We start from the raw sequence: 23,562 nt of genomic DNA, 5'->3' as shown, positions 1-23,562 counted from the left end.
ACTCAGGAGGCTGAGATCTGAGGATCTCGGTTCAAAGCCAGCCCGGGCAGGAGAGACCGTGAGACTCCTATCTCCAATAAACCACAAGAAAACCGTAAGTGGCGCTGTAGCTCAAGTGGTAGAGCGCTCGCCTTGAGCTGAAGAGCTGAGGGACAGCGCCCAGGCCCAGAGTTCAAGTCGCAAGACCGACAAAAAAAAAAAAAAAGTCTCATGGTCTTTCCTGCCCGGGCTGGCTTTGAACCTGGATCCTCAGATCTCAACCTCCTGAGTTTCACTGGTTTTTGTCTTGCTTCCTGTCTGGGCTGGCCGCTGTGGGGATCTCCTGCATTGCCCCTCTCCCAGCCTCCCCCTGGGGATGGAGCCCCTACCCCTTGCCGCCTATGTTCCTGTCTCCAACTTGTGCTCAGCCCCTAGTGGCTGACAGGAGTGAGCTCAGAAGCCTGGCTTTTGTCTGTCGTGTCAGGTCTGCACCAGGCCGCGGCAGTGCCCCACTAAGCTCCCCCTCCCCACAGCCCCTTAGGCCAGGGGCTTGGGACCTGCCTTCAAGTGTCTCAGGAGTGTGGAGAGAACACCGGGCAGACGCGGTCAGGGCTCACGCCAGTCCCACCACCGGCTCTCCAGAGTGAGGAGAGGAGGGCAGGGAAGGCCCCTTCCCCAGCCTCGCTAGGGGTGGCAGCGTTGGGACCTTGGGACTGGAAGATCGTAACCGCAGGGGGGCAGAGGCCACGGGAGACGCCCACGGGGAGAGCAGAGGTGTGTGGCGAGGCTGTGGAGCCATGGCCCAGCGACAGCCTGCCCGTCCACCCAAGTGGGGCTCTGTGCTGGGCTCCCACACAGAGCCTCCTGATCTTTGGCAGGAACACGGGGGCTGAGCAGGCCCGCCCCCAGCTCGCTCCAGGCTCGGCTGAGGCTGCTGCTCGCGAGCACCCCAGGGCCTGTGTCCCGAGGGCAGCTTCTGCCCTGGGCGGTCACGGTCAGGTGCCCCATACAAGCCCTCCTGCCACCTGCCTAGGTTCTGGGGTCACATCTGGGGACCCTCAGGCTGTAGGTGGGGCCTCCCCTCCTACCATCTGCCAGCTGCCATCAGCAGCTCGGATCCCCTTCACCTGAGCCGAGGCGTACATGTGGGCTAAAACTGCCAGCACCTAAACACAGGAACTGTGCAACCAAACCCGAGGCCGGACTCCAGCCCTGGGCCTGAGAGGCCCGACCAGACACCACCGGTGGTGGGACTGCAGCGGGCAGACCCCATACGGGGGGCACTGATACTCGGCAGACCCTCCAAAGCCCACCTGGGGGGAGCGGCACGAGCGGCCTGGCAAGGTCATGGCCACTAACCCAGCTGGCCCTTCACACCACCATGCCGTGCACACTGCTTCAAACATCCCGAACCGTGTATTTTTCTCAGCAGCCACAGGAGGCCACGTTAGCTCGGCAAGTTCCGGATCCGCTCTGCGCTCCTTGCACAGGCAGGGGCGGCCCCTCCCCCAGCCACGGGAGACATGTCCACCCCTCCACCCCGCCAGCACTGGCCGAGAGCTCCCACCAGCAGCTCTGTCCCCTAGGCCTCCCCAGGAGCTCGGTGCTGGGGGCAGGGCAGGGGAGGGAGGGGCCTGAGGTGGGTCATGGGACCCCAGTCCACAAGTCCTCAGAGTGGGGCTACTCCAGAACCACCGTGCCCCCCACGGCTTCCAGAGCTGCCTTGATCTTCTCAGCCTCAGCTTTGGCGACATTAGCTTTGATTTCCTGGGGCAGGGACTCTACCAGTTTCTTGGCCTGCCAAAGACAACACAATCAGAACTTGAGGGCTCTGGGCTACCACGAGCAAGCCTACCCAGAAAGGCTCAGCCCCCGGGGACGGCCTAGGGACCCATCTCCAAGGCACAGGGGTCGTACCTGCACGAGGTTTATGCCCTGGATGTAGTTCTTGATCTCCTTGATCAGTTTCACTTTGTCCACAGGCTTTGCCTCTGTCAGGCGGACGGTAAAATGTGTCCGTTCTTTCTGCGTGGGAAGGACTTCTTCCTCTGCTGCCTTGAGGAGCAGAAAAACAAGGTGAGAAGATGGGGTAAGCTGACATGCCCGGTGTGGGGTTGCCCCAACAGTGTGCACGTGAGGGCCAGGCTCACTTCTGGCTTCCAGTCCTCATGGGTCATCTTTTTCTTTTTTTTTTTGTCGGTCGTAAGGCTTGAACTCTGGGCTGGACATTGTCCCTCAGCGCTTTAGTTCAAGGTGAGTGCTCTACCACTTGAGCCACAACACCACTTCCTGTTTTCTGGTAGTTCACTGGAGATGAGTCTCAGGGACTTTCCTGCCTGGGCTGGCTTTGAACCGTGATCCTCAGATCTCAGCCTCCTGAGTAGCTAGGATGACAGGCGTGAGGCACCGGCGGCTGGCTTTCATGGGTCATCTTATTACCAGCCAGTTTGTTCCCTTGTGTGTCTGTCAGTGTCAACCTGACTGCTTCACCCAGCAACATTTCCATGTCGCCACAGGGAAATGCTATGACGTGAGCCTCACACTCCTGGTTTCCTGACATGACACTTGACCTCCCTCATCCTTAAGAACTGTAACTAGGGGCTGGGAATGTGACTTACTGGTAGAGTGCTTGCCTAGCATGCACGAAGCCCTGGATTTGATTCCTCAATACCACATAAATAAAGCTAGAAGTGGTGCTGTGGCTCAAGTGGTAGAGGGCTAGCCTTGAGCAGAGAAGCTCAGGGACAGTGCCCAGGCCCTGAGTTCAAGCCACAGGACTGGCCAAAAAGAAAGAAAAAGAAGAAAAAGAACTGCAATTTACAGGGCAAGAAAACCACCACCCAACCAAATATGGGGGAAATACAGTACCACAGCAGTCCTCACCCAAGTGCAAGTCTGTCACTAGCAAACGACAATGGCTTTACTCTCCAACCTTAGTAAGCAAGGACAACAGGACAGATGGGTGTGTGGTTCCTGAAGCCCCAATGCCATCATGTTGTGTGGCCCAGTGGGGGTAAGCAGGTAGGGGCCCACTTCTGGTTATTAACAGCACCCTCTTCTTTCTCAGAGATTCCAACAGAGACTATGGCGAACACTGGAATCTCACCTTGGCTCAAACCTACCCAGCCTTTCAAACCACTGTCCTGCCAAGCACTGAACACTGAGGGCAAGCAGGTGGTGGCCTGGGGTCCTGGGCAGGGAGGACCCAGAGGGGGGGGCAGGTAACCAAGAAGCACCTGGAGCTGCTCAGGACCCAGGCCAGGCTCACCTCAGGGGCTGCTGCGGCAGGGACAGCACCGGGCATCATGCCGCCCATTGGCATGAGCCCCACATCCTGAATCTTCAACGTTTTCTGTGGAACAGAGAAATAGCAGAGAATGGAGCAACGGGCCGGGCGGACCTTGGCCTCTGGGCAAGCATTTTATCTATTTTTCGGAAACACGCGGGCCCCCCTCTGTGGTCTGTGAAGCCTTTCCCGCTACCTTCAGGAGCTCGTTGAGGTCTGAGATCTCCAGGAGCGTGAGGCTGGCGATGTCCTGCACCAGCTGCTGGATCTTGGGCGGGTACTCCTTGGGGGCGTTGTCCAGGGGCGCCCCGGCGAGGGCCTCCCCCCTTCGGTGGCTGCTGCTCCTCATCAGCCGCGCGGCGCACACACAGGGCACCTGTTGTCTAGCCCCCGCCCCGCGGAAACAGCCGTCACCCGGGGGCGGACCTGGGGGCGCAGACCAGGCCCCCCACCTCCGGGGCCCCGGCGGGGCCGTGCTTCGAGGAGCCTCGGGAACCCGCGAGAAGCGAGGCTTCGCCCTGCATGAGCTACGTTAGCACGGCGGGTGCATTCAACTGCGCGGGGCCCCGAAAAGCGGGGGCCACGGGCCGCGCCCCGGCGCGCGCGGACGGAAGGCAGAGGCGAGGGGAGCGAGCGCCAAGGTCGCCGGGGCCGCGAGGCCCTGCCGCACCGCGCCGCCGCGCCGCGGGGCGAGCCCCGGCCGGGCCCTCCGCTCGCCCTCCCCGCGGACCCGCCGGCCCCGGCGCCAGGAGCCCCGCAGTACCTGGAGACGCTACGCGCCACGGCCGGAAGCCCGAGGCGCGGCCCCCACAGGCGGCAGGCGGCCGCCGGCAGCATCGCTTCTCGGGCGGGAAGGTCACACGCGGCTCCGCGCGGAGGCGACGCTCTAGCCGCGGGGAAACGAGCTGGGCCAGCCGCTCTAGCCTAAGGCTGCGGACAGTCGAGTAGAGGAGGGACGCTCTAGCCGCAAGGCCTCCGAGCAGTCGAGTGTACGAGGGACGCTCTAGCCGCAAGACCTCCGAGCAGACGAGTGGACGTATGCCAGCAGGAGAGGGCCGCTCTAGCCTCCCCGCGTTTGCCTCGGTTGTTCTGCACGATTACCCACAAGGCAGAGCGCTACGCAGGCGCAGGCGCAGGCGCAGCCGCTGCGGTCCGCCGAAGCGCAAGCCCGCCCCCAGGCGCCTCCCCGCGGCTCCATTTCGGCAGGTTTTGGATGTTTTCAGGTGGCTCACGCCTGTCATCCCTGGAGGCTGGGATCTGAGGATCCAAGCCGGCCGTGAACCTCACCTCCAGTGAACCACCAGAAAACCGGAAGTGGCTCCAGTGGCGGAGCGCGGCCTTGAGCTGAAGAGCTCAGCGACAGCGCCCCTTCCCGGAGTTCAAGTCCCACCCCCGAACCCGAAAAAAGAAGTTCAGAACCCGAAGTGCAGCTCAGGCTTCCCTCTTCTGCAGTCGGGAGGCAACTCTGGAGCCCACCCGGAGGGGCCAGTCAAGCCGCCGCCTGGGGCGTGGCCGTTCGGTTCCTCCCCACGGTAGACCCTCATTCGTGGGAAGCCGTGCACTGCCCCTCCTGCATCGAGTGGGAAGCTGCCAAGCACTACACCAAGATGACCCCAAAGGCCCATCACCCTGAAACAGAACACGCTTCCCAACGGCTGGAGCAGCAGGGCCGGGACATGGTGGCTCAGCAAGTGCCTACACACCCTGGGTCAAAAGGGGTGGCTGCTCACCACGGTTTTTTTTCCTTCCTTTCTCGAGCCAGTCCTGCAGCTTGGACTCAGGTCCTGGGCACTGTCCCTGAGCTGTTCAGTTCAAGGCCAGGACTCTATTACTAGAACCACAGCTCTACTTCTGGTTTTCTGAGTGGATTATTAGAGATAAGAGTCTCACGGACTTCCCTGCCTCGACTGGCTTTGAACCATGATCCTCAGATCTCAGCCTCCTGAGTAGCTAAGATTACAGGTGTGAGCCACCGGTGCCCAGCTTGGCCCTGAACTTCTTGTGCTCGTAGCTAAGATTACAGGTGTGAGCCACCGGTGCCCAGCTTGGCCCTGAACTTCTTGTGCTCACTTGAGGTTTTTTCTGCTTATGTGGTACTGAGGAATGGAACCCGGGACTTCATGCATGCAAGGCGAGCACTCTACCACTGAGCCACATTCCCAGTCCCACTTACACTTTTTGAAATACATTTTATTATCACTGTTTTCCAATGGAGAGATGACAGCTGAGAAGCAGAGCAGCTGGAGATGCCTGAAGCCTCCACCCTTGCTGTGCAAGAGTCAGGGCAAAGCCCAGACACCACACCAGCTCACTTTGGATGAAAGCAGGCTGCATGGGCCTGAGCCCCCACTCCAGCCACCTCTTGCAGATCTCCCCTCCCCGCCCCCCACCATGGGGCTGGGGTTCTGGAAGGTCCTTCCCTTCCCCCTTTCCTCCCAGAGGCCAAGCTCTGGGGAAAAGTCAGAGACCAAGTCAGGACCAAAGCAGGGTGGCAGGAGCCAGGAGACGAGGGGTAGAGGGGCGGAGGGCTGGGCAAGGGCCCATGCCCTGCTCTCAGAAAGGACACTAAAGAGCATTGAGGGAAGAGGAAGGCAGAACAGAACATCTAGTTAGACACAAGGGCGGTTTCCAATGAACCATAGTGTTACTCTGGACGGTGAGTTCAGGGCCGCAGCATCAGTCGAAAGAGATGAGCTGGGCTTCACTGCCCTGTGCTGGGGGTCCCTGTGCTGGGGGCTGCTGAGCCACAGCAGGCTGCTGTGGGGGAGGGCCGCCAGAGGGCGCCACCTGCAGAAGAAGAGCAACAGGGTTCGGCATTCCTTTCACCACACACTTGTCCACAGAAGCTTCATTCTACCCAACTCCCAGTTGTCATCACACTGCCAGACTCAGCTTACACAGCCTTTGGCTTAAATGCAGACTTTTCTATCTACAGGTGGGTCTTCAAGAGGTCTTGCAAACCTGTCTCCTGCAAGCTGGTTAAATGGGAAGGTCCCACAGGGATCAGGGACCCACCTGACCACCCCTAGGCGGGGAAGCCCAGCTGTCAGTGAGAGGAGTGCGGATGGTAACACCTCACCTGCTGGAACATGGGCTGCTGCGCGGCAACGTAGGGCTGCTGGGGTGGTATAGATGCATCCTGGCCAGGGAGGGTTGTCATGAGAGTCTGTGGACAGGAAAACACTGAGAAAGTTACTCCTATATCCAGACGGGAGTCTCCTGACTTGAAAAAAAATCAAATGCCAAGCAAGAGGAGATTCCAGGAGGGGAAGCCCAGGGTGAGCAGCGGGGCGGGCCTCCTCACCTGCATGCTGTATGGCTGGTAGCCCATGGACACCGGCTGGCTCCCCATGTAGCCCATGGTGGTGGACTGTGGAGGCTGGGAGATGGCGGGGAGGCTCTGCGGGGCCTGGGAGGCCACGTTCTGTGGAGGGGGATGCACAATGTAGTAACAGGGCCGGCTGAGGGCATGGGGAGGGGAGAAGGGGGGCTCAGGGCTGCACAAATACCTGGTAGCCTGGGGTGGGAGTGGGCTGGTAGGAGGAGTAGGCTGGGCTGGCAGTGGGGCCAGCTTGGGCCTGGGGGGCTGCCTGGGTCCCGGGAGCCCCTGTTGGGTACATGTAGGCACTCACCATGCTAGGATCTGTGACAAACAAAAGGCACGTGAGCTAGCTCAATGTACAGGATGGAGGTGGGATAGGAGGGTTTTTCTGAGGTCGTCTTTGACTTTTGAAACCAAGTTCATGTTTCACATTCTCGAAGAAACAGAATAAATACACTAGGTGCTGGTAGCTCATGCCTGTAATAGTAGCTACTCAAGAGACTGAGATGAGATGATCAAAGTTCAAACTCAGCCCAGGCAGGAAAGTCCATGAGATTCTTCTCTCCAATTAAACACCAAGAAGCCAGAAGTGGAGCTGAGCTCAAGTGGTCGAGTGCCCTAGGCCTTGAGCACAGAAGCTCAGGAACAACACTCAGGCACTGAGTTAACACCCTAGGACGGGCACGAAATAAAGCCACAGGTGGACTGAAAAATGGAGTGAACTCAGAACAAAGAGACCAAATGTATTTGAATCCAGAGGCCCTCATACTGAAGGGATCAAGGAGAGCCAACTCTAGGAACTCTTGTGCCTAGGAGCTGGGTCCACATGGCCTCAAGCCAGAGACAACAGGAGCAAAAACCAAACAATGCTAGTTGGGGATCACTGTTCCATCCTGGTTGGGCTAGTGTTACATTCTGTGTATCACAGGAGTAAGCAGACAGTATGGGAGGAGCTCCTGGAGTGACATTAGTTGTTTTTTTTTGTTTTTTGTTTTTTGTCGGTCGTGGGGCTTGAACTCTGGGCCTGGGCGCTGTCCCTCAGCTCTTCAGCTCAAAGCGAGCGCTCTACCACTTGAGCTACAGTGCCACTTCCGGTTTTCTGGTCGTTTATTGGAGATAGGAGTCTCACGGTCTCTCCTGCCCGGGCTGGCTTTGAACCGTGATCCTCAGATCTCAGCCTCCTGAGTAGCAAGGATTACAGGCGTGAGCCACCAGTGCCCGGCATTAGTTGTTTTTTTGAGGTCGGTCATGGGGCTTGAACTCTGGGCCTGAACACTGTCCCTCAGCTCTTCAGCTCAAGGCGAGCATTCTACCACTTGAGCTACAGCACCACACCACTTCTGGTTTTCTGGTGGTTTATTGGAGATAAGGGTTTCACGGACTTTCCTGCCCGGGCTGGCTTTGAACTGCAATCCTCAGATCTCAGCCTCCTGATTAGCTAGGATTACAGGCGTGGGCACCCAGCTGTGTCATTAGTTTTTTTTTTTTTGTCCATCGTGGGGCCTGGACACTGTCCCTCAGCTCTTCAGCTCGAGGGTAGCACTATACAATTTGAACCACAGCACCACTTCTGGCATTTTCTGCTTATGTGGTGCTGAGGATTTGAACGCAGGGCCTCATGCAAGCAAGGCAAGCACTCTACCACTGAACCACCTTCCCAGCCCCCACATTAGAGCTTTATAACACACAAAGGCATGTTTGCACACTACATATGCAAGTAAATGGGAGTTACGGATTTAAACTGCCTTTCTGTTTAAATGGCACATGGTGTTTATTTTGTAGCTGGGAACTGAACCCCTTGCCTTGAACATGGTAGCCCACCTGAGCCATATCCCTAGCTATAAGGCTCTTTTTGTGCTGATACAGGAGTTTGATTTCAGGGTCTCTTGCTCTGGCTAAGCTTGCTTGGTACTTGGCTTTTTTGGTGTGTGTGAGTGTGAGTATTGGGGCTTGCTTGGTACTTGGATTTTTTTTTTTTGGGAGGGGGGGCGCGTGTGTGTGCCAGTATTGGGGCTCGAACTAAGGACCTGAACACTGTATCTTACCTTTCCTATTTTTGGCCAGTCATAGAGTTTGAACTCAGGATCTGGACATTGTCCCTGATCTTTTTTTTTTTTTTTTTGTCAGTTGTGGGGCTTGAACTCTGGCCTGGGTGCTGTCCCTGCGCTCCTCAGCTCAAGGCAAGCGCTCTACCGATTGAGCCACAGCACCACTTCCAGTTTTCTAGCGGTTTACTGGAGATAAGAGACTCACAGACTTTGCTGCCCAGGCTGGGTTTGAACCATGATCCTCAGATCTCAGCCTCCTGATTAGCTAGGATTAGAGGTGTGAGCCACCGGCGTCCCTGATTTCTTTTGCTTAAGGCTAGCCCCCAACTTTGAGCCTCAGTGCCAATTCCAGTTATTGGTCTCACAGACTTTCTTGCACTGGCTGGATTCGAACCATGATCCTCAGATCTCAGCCTCCTGAGCAGCGAGGATTATAGACATGCACCACTGGCATGCAGTTCCTTGGTTTTTCTTTTTTTCCTGGTAACAGCTGCATGTGAGCATGCACACCTGTGCATATCCACAGAAGACAGAAAAAGCAACTATGAGAATATTCACATTTAGGGAATCTAGAAAATTCTTTGTTGTGGAGCACATGGGCAGCAAAGATGGCTCTGGGAGAGGGTAGAGTGGGCAGACCCCAATTGATCTTCTGATCAGTACCTAACCAGCCCGTGAAGGCTCAGGTGAATGATAGGGTGTGACCTTGACAGTGATTGGTTCCTCTTCCTCCCTTACCATACCACCCACCCTCTTTGTCTTTAAAAGGGGCTGCTCTGTGTTAATGAGTTTTTCTACCTGCTGGATTTGGCTCCCCGCTGTGTCTGATTGTCTCCTGGGCTGAGGGAGGCTAGGGAACGGGCGAGCGCCGCACTTACCTTTCCTCGGACCCCGTCCGTCTTTTGTGGGACGGACGAAGACCCAACACTTTGTCCCGCCAGGCACTAGTGGCTCATGCCTGTAATCCTAGCTACCTGGGAGCCTGAGATCTGAGGATTATGGTTCAAAGCCAGCCTGGGCAGAAAAGTCCCCACGAGACTCTTTATCTCCAATTAACCACTCAAAAACCAGAAGTGGGCTGGGAAGGTGGCTCAGTGGTAGAGTGCTTGCCTTGAATGCATAAAGCTCTGGGTTCGATTCCTTGGCACCACATAAACAGAAAAAGCCGGAAGTAGCATTGTGGTTCAAGGGCTAGAGTCCTAGCCTTGAGCACAGAGAGAAGCTCAGGGACAGTGCCCAGTCACTTAGTTCAAGCCCCAGGACTAGCAAGAAAAAAAACAAAAACAGAAGTGGTGCTGTGGCTCAAGCGGTAGAGCACTAGCCTTGAGCACAGAGGCTCAAAGACAGTGTTCAGACCCTGAGTTCAAGCCCCACAAACAACAAAGAAAAAAAAAAGTTCTTTGTCCCATACTTGTGACTTTCCAGCAGTAATGGTGCTGCCTCTGACTTTACCTGCTGTGCTGCTGGGCATGCTGGCATAGGGGCCGGCAGCTGGCGCTGCGGGGCTCATGTAGACACCGTGCATGGGGGAGCCCTCCACTGAGCTTGCCGGACTGAAGGCGCCAGGGAAGCTGGTGGGACCCGAGGGCTGGAAGATCACAGCCCCAGATGCAGGCATGGCCTGGAGCTGAGGACAGAAGAGAGGGGTGTAAGTGGGGACTTGGGCCTGGGAGGGGCAGGAAGAGGGAGAACAGCACTTGCCTGGGCGTAGGGCAAGGGGAAGGCAGGCATCTGAGCACGCATCTGGACAGTTTGCTTCTGCTGTTCTAGGCGCATCTGCCGCTCCTTCTCCTGTTCCTGTAGGCGCTGAATGGCCAACTGCCGCTGCACCTCCAGGTACTCCTGGCAGGGGCGGGAAGGGGGTGGTCAGGCAGAGTTGGGTTTCCCCTGCCCACAGGCTGGACTGGCTGGCTGACGCACCTGCTTCTTCTGCCGCATGATCTCCAGCTTCTGGGCCAGCTGGATCTGGCGCTGGCGCTCCGCCTCCTCGGCTGCCCGGCGTAACTTCTCCCGATGTTCCTCACGCAAGGCGCTCAGCGCCCCCCTGGCGTCACGGATCTGTGCCAGCTTATCCTGCAGCCCCTCATAGTACACTGCGGGAGGAAGGCAGGGCGGCACAGATGGGTGACGTGTCTGGTGTGGGCTCCTGGGGGCTCTGAGGCCCCTGGAGGGAGCCATAGCCTCAGTTAAGGATGGATAAGGAGTCACAGCTGCCTCTGGGCTGGAACCTTGCTCCAGGAGCAACCAGGACTGAGCAACCCACAACGCTCACAAAAGCCTCCACTGTCCACGGGAGATGAGGCTCTGGAAGCCCCAGAGGACTGTGCCGTGCAGGGGACACGTGACACCTACGCCTGCGTTCGTCCAGCTGGTTGAGCAGCTCGAGCAGCTGCGGGTGCATGCTGTTGATGGACTGGAAGAGAGAGAGCACTGCGGAGTCGTTGGTGATGCTGCGGCCCCGCATGTGGTTGCTCTTCATGCGGTTGACGAAGGTGGTCACGGCGTTCTGCAGGGCCTTCAGGAACTGCTCGTGGCTCTCCTCCGACTCCCCATTCTGGTACTGCTGTGGGACACAAGATGGGACACTGAGTTCCATCATGCCCCAGGCTGGGCCAGTCTCCTTGGTGGCCATCAGCAGCACCAGGCAGGCAGCCAGGAGGTACCCACAGTACTGAGCCTGCACATTCTCATCCTCAGTCTACACAGGAAATTAACGACCCCAAGGCCGGGCTGGGAAGGTGGCTCAGTGGTAGAGTGCTTGCCTTGCATACTTGAGGCCCTGGGTTCGATTCCTCAGCACCAAATAAGCAGGGAAAAAAAAGCCGGAAGTGGCAGTGTGGCTCAAGTGGTAGAGTGCTAGCCTTGAGCTGAAGAGCTGAGGGACAGCGCCTAGGCCCAGAGTTCAGGCCCCACGACTGGACCCAAAAAAACAAAAACAAGGGCTGGTAAGGTAGCTCAGTGGTAGAGCGCTTGCCTTGCATGCCTGAGGCCCTGGGTTCGATTCCTCAGCACCACATAAGCAAAAAGAAAAAAGCCAGAAGTGGTGCTGTGGCTCAAGTGGTAGAGCGCTAGCCTTGAGCTGAAGAGCTGAGGGACAGCGCTCAGGCCCAGAGTTCAGGCCCCATGACCGGACCCAAAAACAAAAACAAAAAACAAAAAACACAAAAAAAACACACACACACAAAAACACAAAATGACCCCAAGGCCAAGTTCTTGTCTATCAGCACAATGCCAGTTAGGACGGGACTGGCGGCAGCCCATGGCTGTGCCCCTGGCACCTCGGACCTAGCCTGACTGATGGTACCAAGAGGACTCAGCCAGGAGACCAGGGCAGCTCTGGAGTTGTCAGTCCACAGAGCAGCTGGCACCCGGACCACACCCCTGGGCAGACAAGCTCTGTCAGGAGCTGCCCTATGCACTCAGCAGGGCTGAGGCGGGGCGGCGCCCTGGCTCTAACATAGCCCCCCAGGTAGGACCAGTGTGATCATGACTCCCTGGCCCACGGAGGGAGCCATGGCTTACCTCAGCAAAGGGGCCGCCAGAGGTTATGGGCTGGGAGTCTGCTTCTGGGAGGGGACCCTGTAAGAAGAGCACGGTGAGAGGGCTCCAGCTTGCGCCCTAAGGACTGGAGCCAAGAGCACTGAGCAACGTCTCACCTCCACCATACCGGCAGGGGCCACGTGCCCCTCCCCGGGCTGGGCGGCGGGCTCTGTCAGGGGCACGGGCGCAGAAGGCGTAGGGCTCTTCCGAGCCTCTTCCTGCTTCTTCTCCCAGTAGTTCCGGTTGAGGTATCGAGCGAGCTACACAGCATCCAAAGGGGGAACAGGGTCACACGTGTGTGTCAGGGGCATGACCAGACATTTGTGTGTCAGGATTATGGCCAGGCATCAAACGGGGAAATGGGGGTCACTTATGTGTGTCAGGATTACGGCCAGATATCAGCAGGGGGAGAGGGGGTCACTTGTGTGTGACCCCATCTAAGGGCATCTAAGGGCAGGGGATGGGGGTCAGTTGTGTCAGGGGTACAGCCAGCATCAAACGGGGGAACGAGGGTGACTTCTGTGTATCGGGAGTATGACTAGCATCTACCAGGGAAACGGGAGTCACTTGTGAGTGTCGGGCACAACGGGGGAACGGGTCACGTGTGTGTCAGGGGAACAACCAGACAGCACGCCACACCAGGCAGCACCCCACACAAGGGCCCTTACCTCAGGGTCCATGTCCTCAGCCAGAGGCGCCGACGAGTTCTGAGGACACAAAGAGGGTTTGAGGGATCATGGCTAAGGAAGCCATGATGTGGCAAGGACCCAGATGGCACCAAATGGTGCCAGATAGCCAATGTCACAGCTCCGCGCCTGCGCACCTGACACTCTCGCTGCACAGCCTTCTGTGCAGGGGTGCCTGGCTGGGCACTCTCCGTCTCTGAACACAACCTTAAGATCCTAAGTCAGGAAACTGCTGCACATGACAGCCTTGCTTCAGGGCAGCACCTGATGGCGCTCCCTTGAATTACCAGGACAGGTACTGGGACCCAATATGGACAACAGCCTGGGACGGAGACTCCACACAGTGGAACCACAGCTGTGGAGCCTAGAGAGCTTGCAAATGGCCTCCTGCATCTGTATGCCACAGAGCGGGGGGGGGGGGGGGGGGGGAATCCCCAACAGAGCCCAAGGGAGCATTAGCTTCTGCCTATCATCCTAGCTCCTCAGGAGGCTAAGATCTGGGGCCTGTGGTTCAAAGCCAGCCTGGGCGCTGTCCCTCAGTTCTTCAGCTTAAGGCTAGCGCTCTACCACTTGAGCCACAGCTCCATTTCCAGCTTTTTCTGCTTATGGGGTGCTGAGGAATGGAACCCAGGGCCTCATGCATGTAAAGCAAGCACTCTACCACTGAGCCACCTTCCCAACCCCAGGTCTGAGCTCTTATCTTCAAAGAACCACCAAAAAGTCAGAAGTGGAGGTGTGGCTCAAATGGTAGAGCTCTAGCTTTGAGTAAAAAATTGAAATCATGAAGCCTTTTGAGTCCAAGCCCCGATACTAGCACAAAAACAATCAATGCCCATGGTATGCAAGGAAGTGTGGGAGAGGTGTGTAGGGGCCTCCGTCAGTGTCCTTCCAGGCAGTGCTGCACCAAGGGAGCTAAGCTGTGCTCCTGGGGTGTGTGCAAGGTTGTCTCCCATCTGTGCCCTGGCCTCCCAGCCTGCCCGGCCAGGACTCAGTGCACTCACCACAGGGGAGGAATACAAGCTGCTGGCCGGGGGTGCCGACGATGCCAGGGGAGTGGGGTCCGCCTTGGGATGCGCTGTGTATGTTGACTTCTGTCTCTGAAGCAGAATCAGGAGGAACGTGGGGACCATGTGGCACAGACCTGTCCCCACCACCTCCGGGGAGACCTTGCAAGGGTGCCCACAGCTCACCAGCCTCTCCTTTTCTTCAGCCTCCGACTGTGACAGGGCCAGGGCCAGCTGCAGCTCCTCCTCCTCCTGCAGGGCTGTCTCATCCCGCTTTGGAGGCAGCTAAAGGACAGAGAGGGTGCATCAGGACAGCCCCGGAGAGGAGGGGCTCTTGGGACTGTGGGGGCATACCTGGGACTGCTGAGACAGGGGGCTGGTCAGGTACTCCGGAGGCAGCTCTGTGGTGGAGGTGGCCTTCCCTTCCGCTTTCCTAGAGGTAAGAGGAATGCTGCAGGGGACTGTGTGCTGACACGAGTCCTGCCAGCTGCCCCAGGTCTCCCTGACAGTATCTGTGGTGTGCTGATGGAGGTCTCACAGGAATATAACCTGTTAGGCAACAGCAGAGGGGGCCTGGACTCCCAAGTCGCCTGGAGGGCCTAAGTCACAGTCTCTTTCCTTGGATCAGAACCGGTCAGGAAGGTATGCCTTTCACGATTATGGAACCGGATCAGGGCTTTCTGGAGTGTTTATTTTATGCCAGTCCTGAGACTTGAACTCAGATCTGGGCACTGTCCCTGAGCTTCTTTTGCTCAAGGCTGGCACTCTACTATGTGAGCCACCGCTCACACTTTTCACCTGTTTAGGTAATTTACTGGAGATAAATCTCATAGATTCACTAGGCTGGCTTTGAATGTGATCCTCAGATCTCATTCTTCTGAAGAGCTAGGATTACAGGTGTGAACCACAGGCACATGGCTGGCTTTCTAGTTCACTCCAGAACAAGTGCCTGCTGAGCGCCACATACAGCACAACCAGCATCTCAACCCAAATGTGCCAACTTTCCCTGCCCCTCAAAAACCCCAGGGCTCTCTCCCTCTTTTTTTTTTTTTTTTTTTAAATTTTGGTTGGTGGTGGGGGCTTTATCTCAGGGCTTGGGTGCTGTCACTGAGCTTCTTTTCCACTCAAGGCTAGCACTCTACCACTTCTCTACCACAGCTCCACTTCTGGTTTTCTTGTAGTTGGCTGAAGATACATGTCTCATAGGCTTTCCTGCCCAGGCTGGCTTTGAACTATAATCCTCCGATCTCAGGCTCTTGAGTAGCTAGGATTACAAATGTGAGCCACCGGTGCCCAACGCCCAAACTCTTTCTAGCAGAAAGCATCTAAAAGCATGTATCCCAAAGGAGAAAGGGGAGGAGGGAAAGCCAAACAGCACTCAGGAGAAAAGAGTCACTTTCAGGATGTGAGTCATGAGCACTGTAAAGACATGTTAGGCAGGTGCACAGCCACAAGGACCGGACTTTGGCCTGCACTCAAGTGGGAACCATGCATCACAAGGCAAAGGAGCATGCCCAGGGAGCAGACTCCAACCCCTGAACCAAGTTGGTCCAAGTTTGTATCACCAGGCAGATTCAAGGGTCATCGTGAGTCACGATGCCAGAAACACTGAGCCTGAACCTAAGCAAGTCACCTGGATAGCTAGACCGCACTTAGCTGTTTACATCCAGATGTCAGAGACTAAAGACAAGCTCTGGATAAGGCAGCCCGGGAGGAGAGAAGGCAGAGCAGCATGCTGTGTAACCTGACAGGCCCTAGTACAGAAGCCACGGAGCCACTTTCTGGGGCAAGGCAAAGCTGGATCCCCTCCTGCTACTGCCAGAAGCCACATGTCAATGTTGCAGACAGCCTTGCCTCTTTGGGAAACATAGCAGGAGTGTTCAATCACAAAGGGCCCAAGAACACGCAATTCACATTAACATTAAAAATAAAATACAAGCCAGGCTGAGCACTGGTGGCTCACACCTGTAATCCTACCTACTCAGGAAGCTGAGATCTGAGGATTGTGGTTCAAAGCCGGCCTAAGCAGTAAAGTCTGTGAGACTTTTTTTTTTTTTTTTTTTTGGTCGGCCGTGGGACTTGAACTCTGGGCCTGGGCGCTGTCGCTCAGCTCTTCAGCTCAAGTTGAGCGCTCTACCACTTGAGCTACGGCGCCACTTCCGTTTTTCTGGTGGTTTATTGGAGATAGGAGTCTCATGGTCTCTCCTGCCCGGGCGCGATCCTCAGATCTCAGCCTCCTGAGTAGCTAGGATTACAGGCGTGAGCCACCAGCGCCCGGCTTGTGTGTGAGACTCTTATCTCCAATTAACCACCAGAAAACTGGAAGTGGCACTGTGGCTCAACTGGTAGAGCACTAATCTTAGGCAACAAAGGTAGGGGATAGTACCCAGGCCCAGAGTTCAAGCCCCAGGACTGGCTAAAAGAAAAAAAAAAAGCTCAGTGAGAGTGCAAGGCTCTGAATTCCAGCCCCAGGACTGGCACACACAAGTAAACACAGAACTACATGAGTATGTGCACACACCTGAGCAGAGATGAGGAAAGGCGACAGCTTACTACTGAGCGAACGCAGCGCAGTGCCCATAACCAAGGGACCCAGGTGAAGCTGCACGTGCGCACACAGCTCTTCACACCACACCTGTTACTTCAAACAAACCCAAAGCAAACCAAAGGCCTGCAACATGGCCACTCCCCTCTGCCCGCCTGTGCTGACCTTCCTTCCGGCACTCACTTGTTAAGCTGCTCATAGCAGGGCTCACAGACGCGCACCTCCTTCTCGATGCCAAACTTGGGGATGGTCGAGTACTTGGAGGAGCACTTGCCACAGAAGATCTGCCCACATGCCCGGCAGTGGTGCTGAGAGACAGGGTAGAGTGGGCCTGGTTACAGGGGTCAGGGCTGCCCTGAAACCCACCTGCCGGCGATGCCCTAGACAGTGCGAGGCTGGGCGCAGGAGCTGGCATCATGACCAATAGAAAAAAGACTATGTAGACACACTTCCAGGTACTCAGCTTCAGCCACCATTTTGGGGTAAGAGAATAAAAAATGAAGGCCAATAGCAATGTGCTGATTCTACCAATGACATAAGAGCTTTTCTGTGTGTGTCAAGTCCTGGGGAGCCTGCTCACCCCCTGGAATCCCCAGCATTCACTGTAAATAAAGCTGCAGGCTCTTCAGTGCAGTACAACAGTAGCTTTGGGGTGAGAGTTCAGACAAGCTAAGTCACCTGAAGAAAGGGTGACACATTAGAGCAGCCCTGAGTAGGTTCTCAGTTGGGGTTTGGGATATTCAGATCCCCAGAGTGAAGCTGGGCCCCTGCAAGGTAGGGATATGGAATACCAGACCAACTTCAGCAGAGGGCACTGATCACCACCAAATCCTGGTGTTCCCTCTCCTGTGCCATGCAGCTCCAAAACAACTTGCTTCCAGAGCCACCAGACTACAGCAGAAAGCATCATACCTCGCCAAAGAGTAGGACCCTAGGTGAGGGCACGCAGGGCCTTAGCTCTGCTTGCCTGTGTGAAGACAGAAGGGGCTTGGCACTCACCTTTCGGGTCACCACCCCAAATTGCACTCTGCAACGGTGGCATTCCTCAGCATCCACCCAGTCGGGAGCCTGGAGGTAGAAGGAGGGCAGCAGAGTCAGACCCTCACCCCAGAGCTCCCAGAGGCAGCCGACAAGGAAAGAAGCCTAGGAAGTGGCGCTGTAGCTCAAATGGTAGAGTGCTCACCTTGAGCTGAAGAGCTGAGGGACAGCACCCAAGCCCAGGGTTCAAGCCCCATGACCGACCAAAAAAAAAAAAAAGGAAGCCTGAGAAGATCCCAAAGTGCTAGAACAGCACGGCCAGCCTGCTCCACCTTCGGGCTCAAACCACTTGGCCCAATGTTTAGAGCAAAGAGTCCCACCCGAAGGGGCACGTTAAGTCACAACCTTGACATCTACCACAGTTTCAGGAAGGTGTAAGAAAATCTATCTATGTATTTATTTTGAGGAAAACGTAAACCTATTTATTTTGCAGAATGTGTAAGCCTGTTTTTGTGGTCAGGGCCTTGTACATGCTTAGAAGGTACTGAGCCACATCCCTGGGTATGAACACGTTTTAACAATTGTGAACCCAGTAGCAATATTCCAAAGGTACCACAAACACATCTTCATCGTGATTCAGTCAGAACAGGGATCACATTCTCTTCAGCCCATCAGTCCCCAAGCAGACTCCCACAGCCTCCCCACTCACATGCTGGTGATGCCCAAGGCCAAGACCCCCCACCACACCCCCCCCCCCAACTCACTCTCTCCGCAGCAAACATGGCATCACTTTCCTTGAACTCTGGAAAGACATGTCCTAGGGAGAGAAGGCTGAGGTTACCATGAGACCACCCAGGCCCACTGCTGCTCAATCCTGACATCTCTCCCCCAGGCTACAAGAGGACACCCGGTTCTAGGTCCACAACATCCTGAGCCACTGTCTCGCTCTTTGTTGTTGTTGTTGTTGTCGTCGTCGTCGGTCATGGGGCCTGAACTCTGGGTCTGGGCACTGTCCCTCAGCTCTTCAGCTCAAGACAAGCACTCTACCATTTGAGCCACAGCACCACTTCCAGCTCTTTCTGCTTATGTGGAGCTGAGGAATAGAACCCAGGGCCCCATGCATGAGAGGCAAGCACTCTACCACTGAGCCACCTTTCTGGACCCCATTGTCCTGCTCTTAAACCAGACTAGCTCCAAAGCCATTGCATCAGCCAGAGGAAGGCACACAGACTGCGGGGAGACTCAGTGCTCACAGCCTCGCTGAAAACCTGCCAGGAACTTGCTACTGCATAGAGTAACCCCAAATCCTGGCCCAGCTCTCCTCTGGGTGTGTGCTGTGTCGCTGAGCCTCTCAGAGGCCAGTGTGCTTGGCAAAGGACCCCCGAGCCCAGAGCGTTGGTGGTTTCCTCTGGCGTCAGGTCTTGAGCCTAGGGCGCTTTCTCAGGAGGGCTTCATGAAGGCTCATCTTGCATCCTCCCCAGGGCAGTGCACTCTGAAACGTGTTTCTCTGACGAAGTTTTACCATTTGCTGTCTTCAGTCACCACCAACCCCTGACCCACGCAGGGAGGTTCACAGAGAGAGAATTTCTTGCTTCCATCGCCAGTCACTCAGTGAGAACTGGCCCATCCTCCCTTGCCTCTTGTCACTGGACCTGCTTGGTCTGCCACTACCCAGCAAGGCAGCCTTGCAGCTCATGGCGGCTGTGTTCCAAGGACTCAGACTGGACCTTGTCCCCAACCCCAACTCACCCTCCACCTTCATGATCTGGTAAGTGTCCTGGACCACCTTGTACTTGGGTTCGTTGCGGAAGGCATGTGCCCAGGCCTGGATCAGGTACAGGATCTTGTTCCGGACGTTTACTTCCACTTGCCTCTGCAGGGCAGGAAGAAGTAGGAGAGCCTCAGGAGACATGCGGTGCCAGAGGTCTCTCAGCTGGCAGAAGCCATTGCCCTGTGCAGAATGGGCTGGCACAGAGGCCAGGAAGAGTGGACGCCAACATGTCCCCAGGTCCCTGTCATGAGTCCTCACCTGTCTGTACTTGCTCAGGACCCTGACTTTTCTCCAAAGTCAGAGGACTCCAAGAGTCAAACTGTGTCATGTCTCATGAGTCACAGCTACATGTCTCTTTATCTACCACTTAACCCCAGGCACCACTAGCCTCCAGCACACACAGCTAATTAGAGCTGCTGCGGAGCAAAAAACCCTTCCACAGTCCAGGAGTGGCAGGTGAATAGCCACTCCAGAGGCTTCTCCGGACACAGAGGGGAAGCTCTGAGCCACCATCCCCACCGGGTGAGTGCACAGCCCGGCCTGGAGTCCGGCTTGCTTGCGGGAAGACCATCCCCAGCACTTGGCACTGAGGATGTTGGGGAGGGAGGGGGGACGGCTCAGAGGAGCTGCAGCAACAGCGGGCACACTGGAGCCCTCCGGCATCCTGCCTCCACTGGCAGCAAATGGTGCAGAGCACCTCAGCACCAGCACAAGGCAGTACACAGTGCAAGAGCCGGGCCGGGTGCTACCCCTGCTCGGCCTCCAGCCAGGAAGGCATGGGGAGCTGGCCAAGGTCCGGGTTAGGGCCTCTGGAAAGGCCTGACTCCAGGTCACACTGGAGAGGGAGCAGCCTCACCTTGGTGCAATTCCCTTTTCATTTCAAAGCCCTGCCCCACACCACCTCTGCCTGCATCACCAATCACCACCACCCACATCACAATCCCTAAGAGTGGCCCCAGGGACCGTCTCCAGGTGATGTAGAGCGCTTTCCTCCCCTCTGCCAGAGGGGAGCGGAGGAACCTTCTTCCCTTGGACAGCTCCTTGCTCTGCCATCCGCCTCTCCTGGGCGCCCAGGATGTGCTCCTCAAGCCTCCTGCTAACGCCACAGCCACCACCACCACTTGTGCCCACTGTGTAGCAGCCACGGCCCTTCAAGACTCTGCTCCTAATCCTGCCACTTGGAAGCATTTCCTAGCCCCCAAAGAAAAGCAGGTCTTCCTAGACCCAGATATGCCTTCTGTGCTGGCTTCTGTGACCCCAGCACTGGGTCGCTAAGAGAGGCTTCCCCAGGCTTGGACCTGAGTTCACAGCACAGGGATCAGCAACTCTCACCTTCATCCTCTGCTGTGCCCAGTGCTCAATAAACACCCGCAAAAGTAAATGTGGGGCTGGGAAGGGGCTCACTGGTAGAGTGCTTGCCTTGCACGCATGAAACCCTGGGTTTGATTCCTCAGCCCCACATAAGCAAAAAAAGCCAGAAGTGGTGCTGTAGCTGAAGTGGTAGAGCACTAGCCTTGAGCTGAAGAGCTGAGGGACAGCGCCCAGGCCCAGAGATTAGGCCCAAAGACTGACAAAAAAAAAAAAAAAAAAAAAGAGGCCATATCTGCCATTCACCACCCCCTTGCTCTTAGAGAGCACCCACCTTGAGCAGCTCCTTCAGCTCCTCCATGGTCTGCTTGTTAGCTACCTCATCATGCACTGTCTGCCCACAGTTCTTCACCACAGACTCCATGACCTGCAGACCCCAAGAGAGAGAAGGGTAGGGCCAATGGTAAGGACAAGCCCCTATCTTCCCACTGAAGCCAGGCTTGACGGTCTCTACAGGCCACACAGCTGTTGGAGATGGTAAGCAGGGGCTCTGGAGACTGGTGTAATTCCTGTCACATAACCCTCTGTTGTCTTGGCGGTTCATGCGTGGATCAAGCCTGGAGAAGCAGCAGCCTCACTTCTTGTGTCCCCAAAGGGCGATGGAGCTCAGTGGTCCTACTCACTACTGCACTCAAAGCTAGAGGAAGTCCACTGGTTGTTGTGTGCACAGCAATGTGGGCAAAACTGACTGACTGAGTGGACAGTGACCCTCACTATTGGAGGTCAGAAAACACTGAAGCAGGACTCGAGTTACCTCTAGCGCATACAAGGCCACATGAGGATTCTTGTCGTTGACTTTCTTCTTGATGGAACTGACGGCATATTTTGCTCTGAAAGGAAAAGAACAATGCTAATAGCAGAGAGAAAAATAAATTAACAGCCTTAGCAAATGAGATGAGGACATCCATCTACCATCTTGGAGTGTCTCCTTCAGACATTGCAAACACAAATATTAACATAACCAGGTATCTTCAACTTGCACAAAGAAATCCTTTACTTGTTCCAAGATAATAAAAGCTACAGCACATAGACCATGTGATTGTCTGCATGAGGGCCTTGTGCAGTGAACTGAATCTTGGAGAAACAGTGAGCATCAAGTGACTGCAGTACTGTGCATCGCTACCCTCCGCACTTACTGTGTGTCCCCCTGACGGATCAGGTCGCAGATCTGCAGGATGGACTCCCAGTCAGTCTCCAGGAGAAGCTGGCTTGTGGCTTTGTCTAAGGAAGAGAGACATGGTCGAAGGGGCTGCTGTAGTCTAAGTAGTCCCCTGTTCTGCAATCCATTCATTCCTTTGTAAACACTTGGGCAGGCTGGAAGAGCATGGACATGCCATCCTTCCAAGGTCAAGAGTATCAAGAGTACAGCAAGAAGGACAAGAGAATGGCTGCCGTGTGCTTCTGACACACCAGCTATCATCCAAATGCTGTCATCTGTGAATTCACTCAGTTCTCACATAAAATGAGCAGCTACCACGGGTTCCACCCCCTTCACAGAGGCCAAGCGGAGGCAAGGCCCCTGCCCTAAGGCACAGCTTGTCACACACTTTGAAACTGGAGCCCTGCTGCTGCTCAACAGACTGTCACCTGTTCCTCGGAGTTCTTATCACTCAGATGTTCTGCCCCTTTGGTTGGCCGTTAGTTGGGAGAGCCTTGGGAGACACCTGCAACATGGACTCCAGACCTCCACTTAAAGCACTTTGTAGGGTGAAGGGAACTGACCCCCAAGTTGTCCCAGCCAACACCTCTTCTCTCCACACCTGTCACCTCTGACAAACAGGCACTAACTACTACTCAACTCTGCATCATCTTTCCCAAGACACAGAACAGCCTCACAAGCCTTGCTGCCTTCAGTACTGATTCAGCAGATTTCTGGATTCATGCTTGAAACTGAAGTACTAAGCCTGTGTACCCCTAGAGAAGCAATGTGTCTCATCTGAGATCCCTCGAAAACTTTCACATCATGCCCAGAAGGAGCGAAGATGAGCAACTGGGAAGGGTATGGCGCTGGGAAATGGAGAGGGGAGAAGGAAGGTGGCTGGGATCATGAAGGCTAAAGGAACACGGCCGGGAAGTAAACAGGAACTGAGGAGAGGAAGGCCACGGTGACGAGCGTACAGCATCCAAAAACGGGTCAGAGGAATGGAGAGAGCAGCCTGAAAGGTGGCAGGGCACCCTGCACGAGGGTGAAGGGCTTGGGATGGGATGTGGGTCTGAATGGAGTCTTGCTGGTCAAGGAGACACCTGAAGAACGGTTGGGGGGTGCAGGGAGGGAACGGGGACAAAACCTTCCTTCAGAAAGGGGCAGCCCAGCCGGGAGCAGACCATGACGGCACCCAGAGCTTGGACACAGACCGCAAAGGAGACGGGACGGGGACGCGAGACTCACTTTTCTTCCTAAAGTCTGCGGTCTCCGGGAGGTTCGGTTAGGGTCGCCGAACACCTCCACCGCGGGGAGCAAAGGCCTTCCTAAGGGCCTGGGCCAACGCGCGGGGCGGGCTGGGGCAGGGCGGGGGCCGACACTCGGGTCGGAAGACCCGCCCGGGGGAGAGCCGAGTCACCCGCTCCGAGGGTCAGGACCTGGGCCCGGCCGGGCAGGACCGCCGGACGCGGAGGGAAGCGAGGCCTGGCGCGGACCTCGGCAGCGCCGCCCTCGCTGGCGCCCGGGGCCGACGAGCCCGGCCCGGCCGGCCACACCCGAGGCCCAGCGACGGCGCCGCGCGCCCCGGAGGCCCACGGCCACCGAGCCGCGGGAGGGCGGCCGGGCCGCGCCCTCACGAGCCGCGCCGGGCCGGAGCGCGGGCGAGCGGACGCGGGCCGGGCGAGAGGGCGCGTTACCTAGGAGACGCTCGAAGGTGCCGCTGCCTCGCCCCATGGCGACCCTGGACCGGACAGACGCCGCCGAGCTCCCTGGCTCACCGCGGGCGCGCCCCCCGACTTCCGCTTCCGTCTTCTCTCCTCAGCGCGCGCACGCGCACGTCGCCGCGCCGGCTCGGCCGCCGCGAGGAGGCGTGGCCTCCCGCGGCGACCGTGGC

The 23,562-nt window shown here is 56.5% G+C and overlaps 2 protein-coding genes across 3 annotated transcripts; both read right to left on the bottom strand.

Moving 5' to 3' along the window:
* Positions 1-1,376: 1,376 nt before the first annotated feature.
* Mrpl12 (mitochondrial ribosomal protein L12) lies at positions 1,377-4,162 on the bottom strand. The gene is made up of 5 exons (XM_070031635.1): positions 4,029-4,162; positions 3,462-3,648; positions 3,248-3,331; positions 1,897-2,034; positions 1,377-1,776 (listed from the first exon to the last, which is right to left on the bottom strand). The coding sequence occupies exons 1-5, from the start codon at positions 4,100-4,102 to the stop codon at positions 1,660-1,662; spliced, it is 600 nt and encodes a 199-aa protein (XP_069887736.1). The 5' UTR covers positions 4,103-4,162; the 3' UTR covers positions 1,377-1,659.
* Positions 4,163-5,434: 1,272 nt separating this feature from the next.
* Hgs (hepatocyte growth factor-regulated tyrosine kinase substrate) lies at positions 5,435-23,492 on the bottom strand. Of its 2 annotated transcripts, none has more exons than XM_070031630.1 (22): positions 23,366-23,492; positions 21,664-21,748; positions 21,282-21,357; positions 20,802-20,894; positions 19,138-19,261; positions 18,153-18,205; positions 17,410-17,478; positions 16,594-16,718; positions 14,220-14,298; positions 14,052-14,150; positions 13,863-13,958; positions 12,844-12,882; positions 12,292-12,435; positions 12,158-12,214; positions 10,988-11,198; positions 10,556-10,728; positions 10,337-10,477; positions 10,088-10,262; positions 6,775-6,908; positions 6,570-6,689; positions 6,345-6,431; positions 5,435-6,052 (listed from the first exon to the last, which is right to left on the bottom strand). In XM_070031630.1, the coding sequence occupies exons 1-22, from the start codon at positions 23,400-23,402 to the stop codon at positions 5,942-5,944; spliced, it is 2,328 nt and encodes a 775-aa protein (XP_069887731.1). In that variant the 5' UTR covers positions 23,403-23,492; the 3' UTR covers positions 5,435-5,941. The 2 variants fall into 2 exon arrangements, with proteins under 2 accessions (XP_069887731.1, XP_069887732.1); XM_070031631.1 differs by having other exon boundaries at positions 10,988-11,195.
* Positions 23,493-23,562: the final 70 nt, after the last annotated feature.

Source organism: Dipodomys merriami, unplaced genomic scaffold, assembly GCF_024711535.1.
Source record: "Dipodomys merriami isolate MVZ:Mamm:240054 unplaced genomic scaffold, mDipMer1.0.p SCAF_202, whole genome shotgun sequence".
NCBI classification, from domain to species: Eukaryota; Metazoa; Chordata; class Mammalia; order Rodentia; family Heteromyidae; genus Dipodomys; species Dipodomys merriami.
This window is presented reverse-complemented; position numbering and strand designations above follow the sequence as displayed.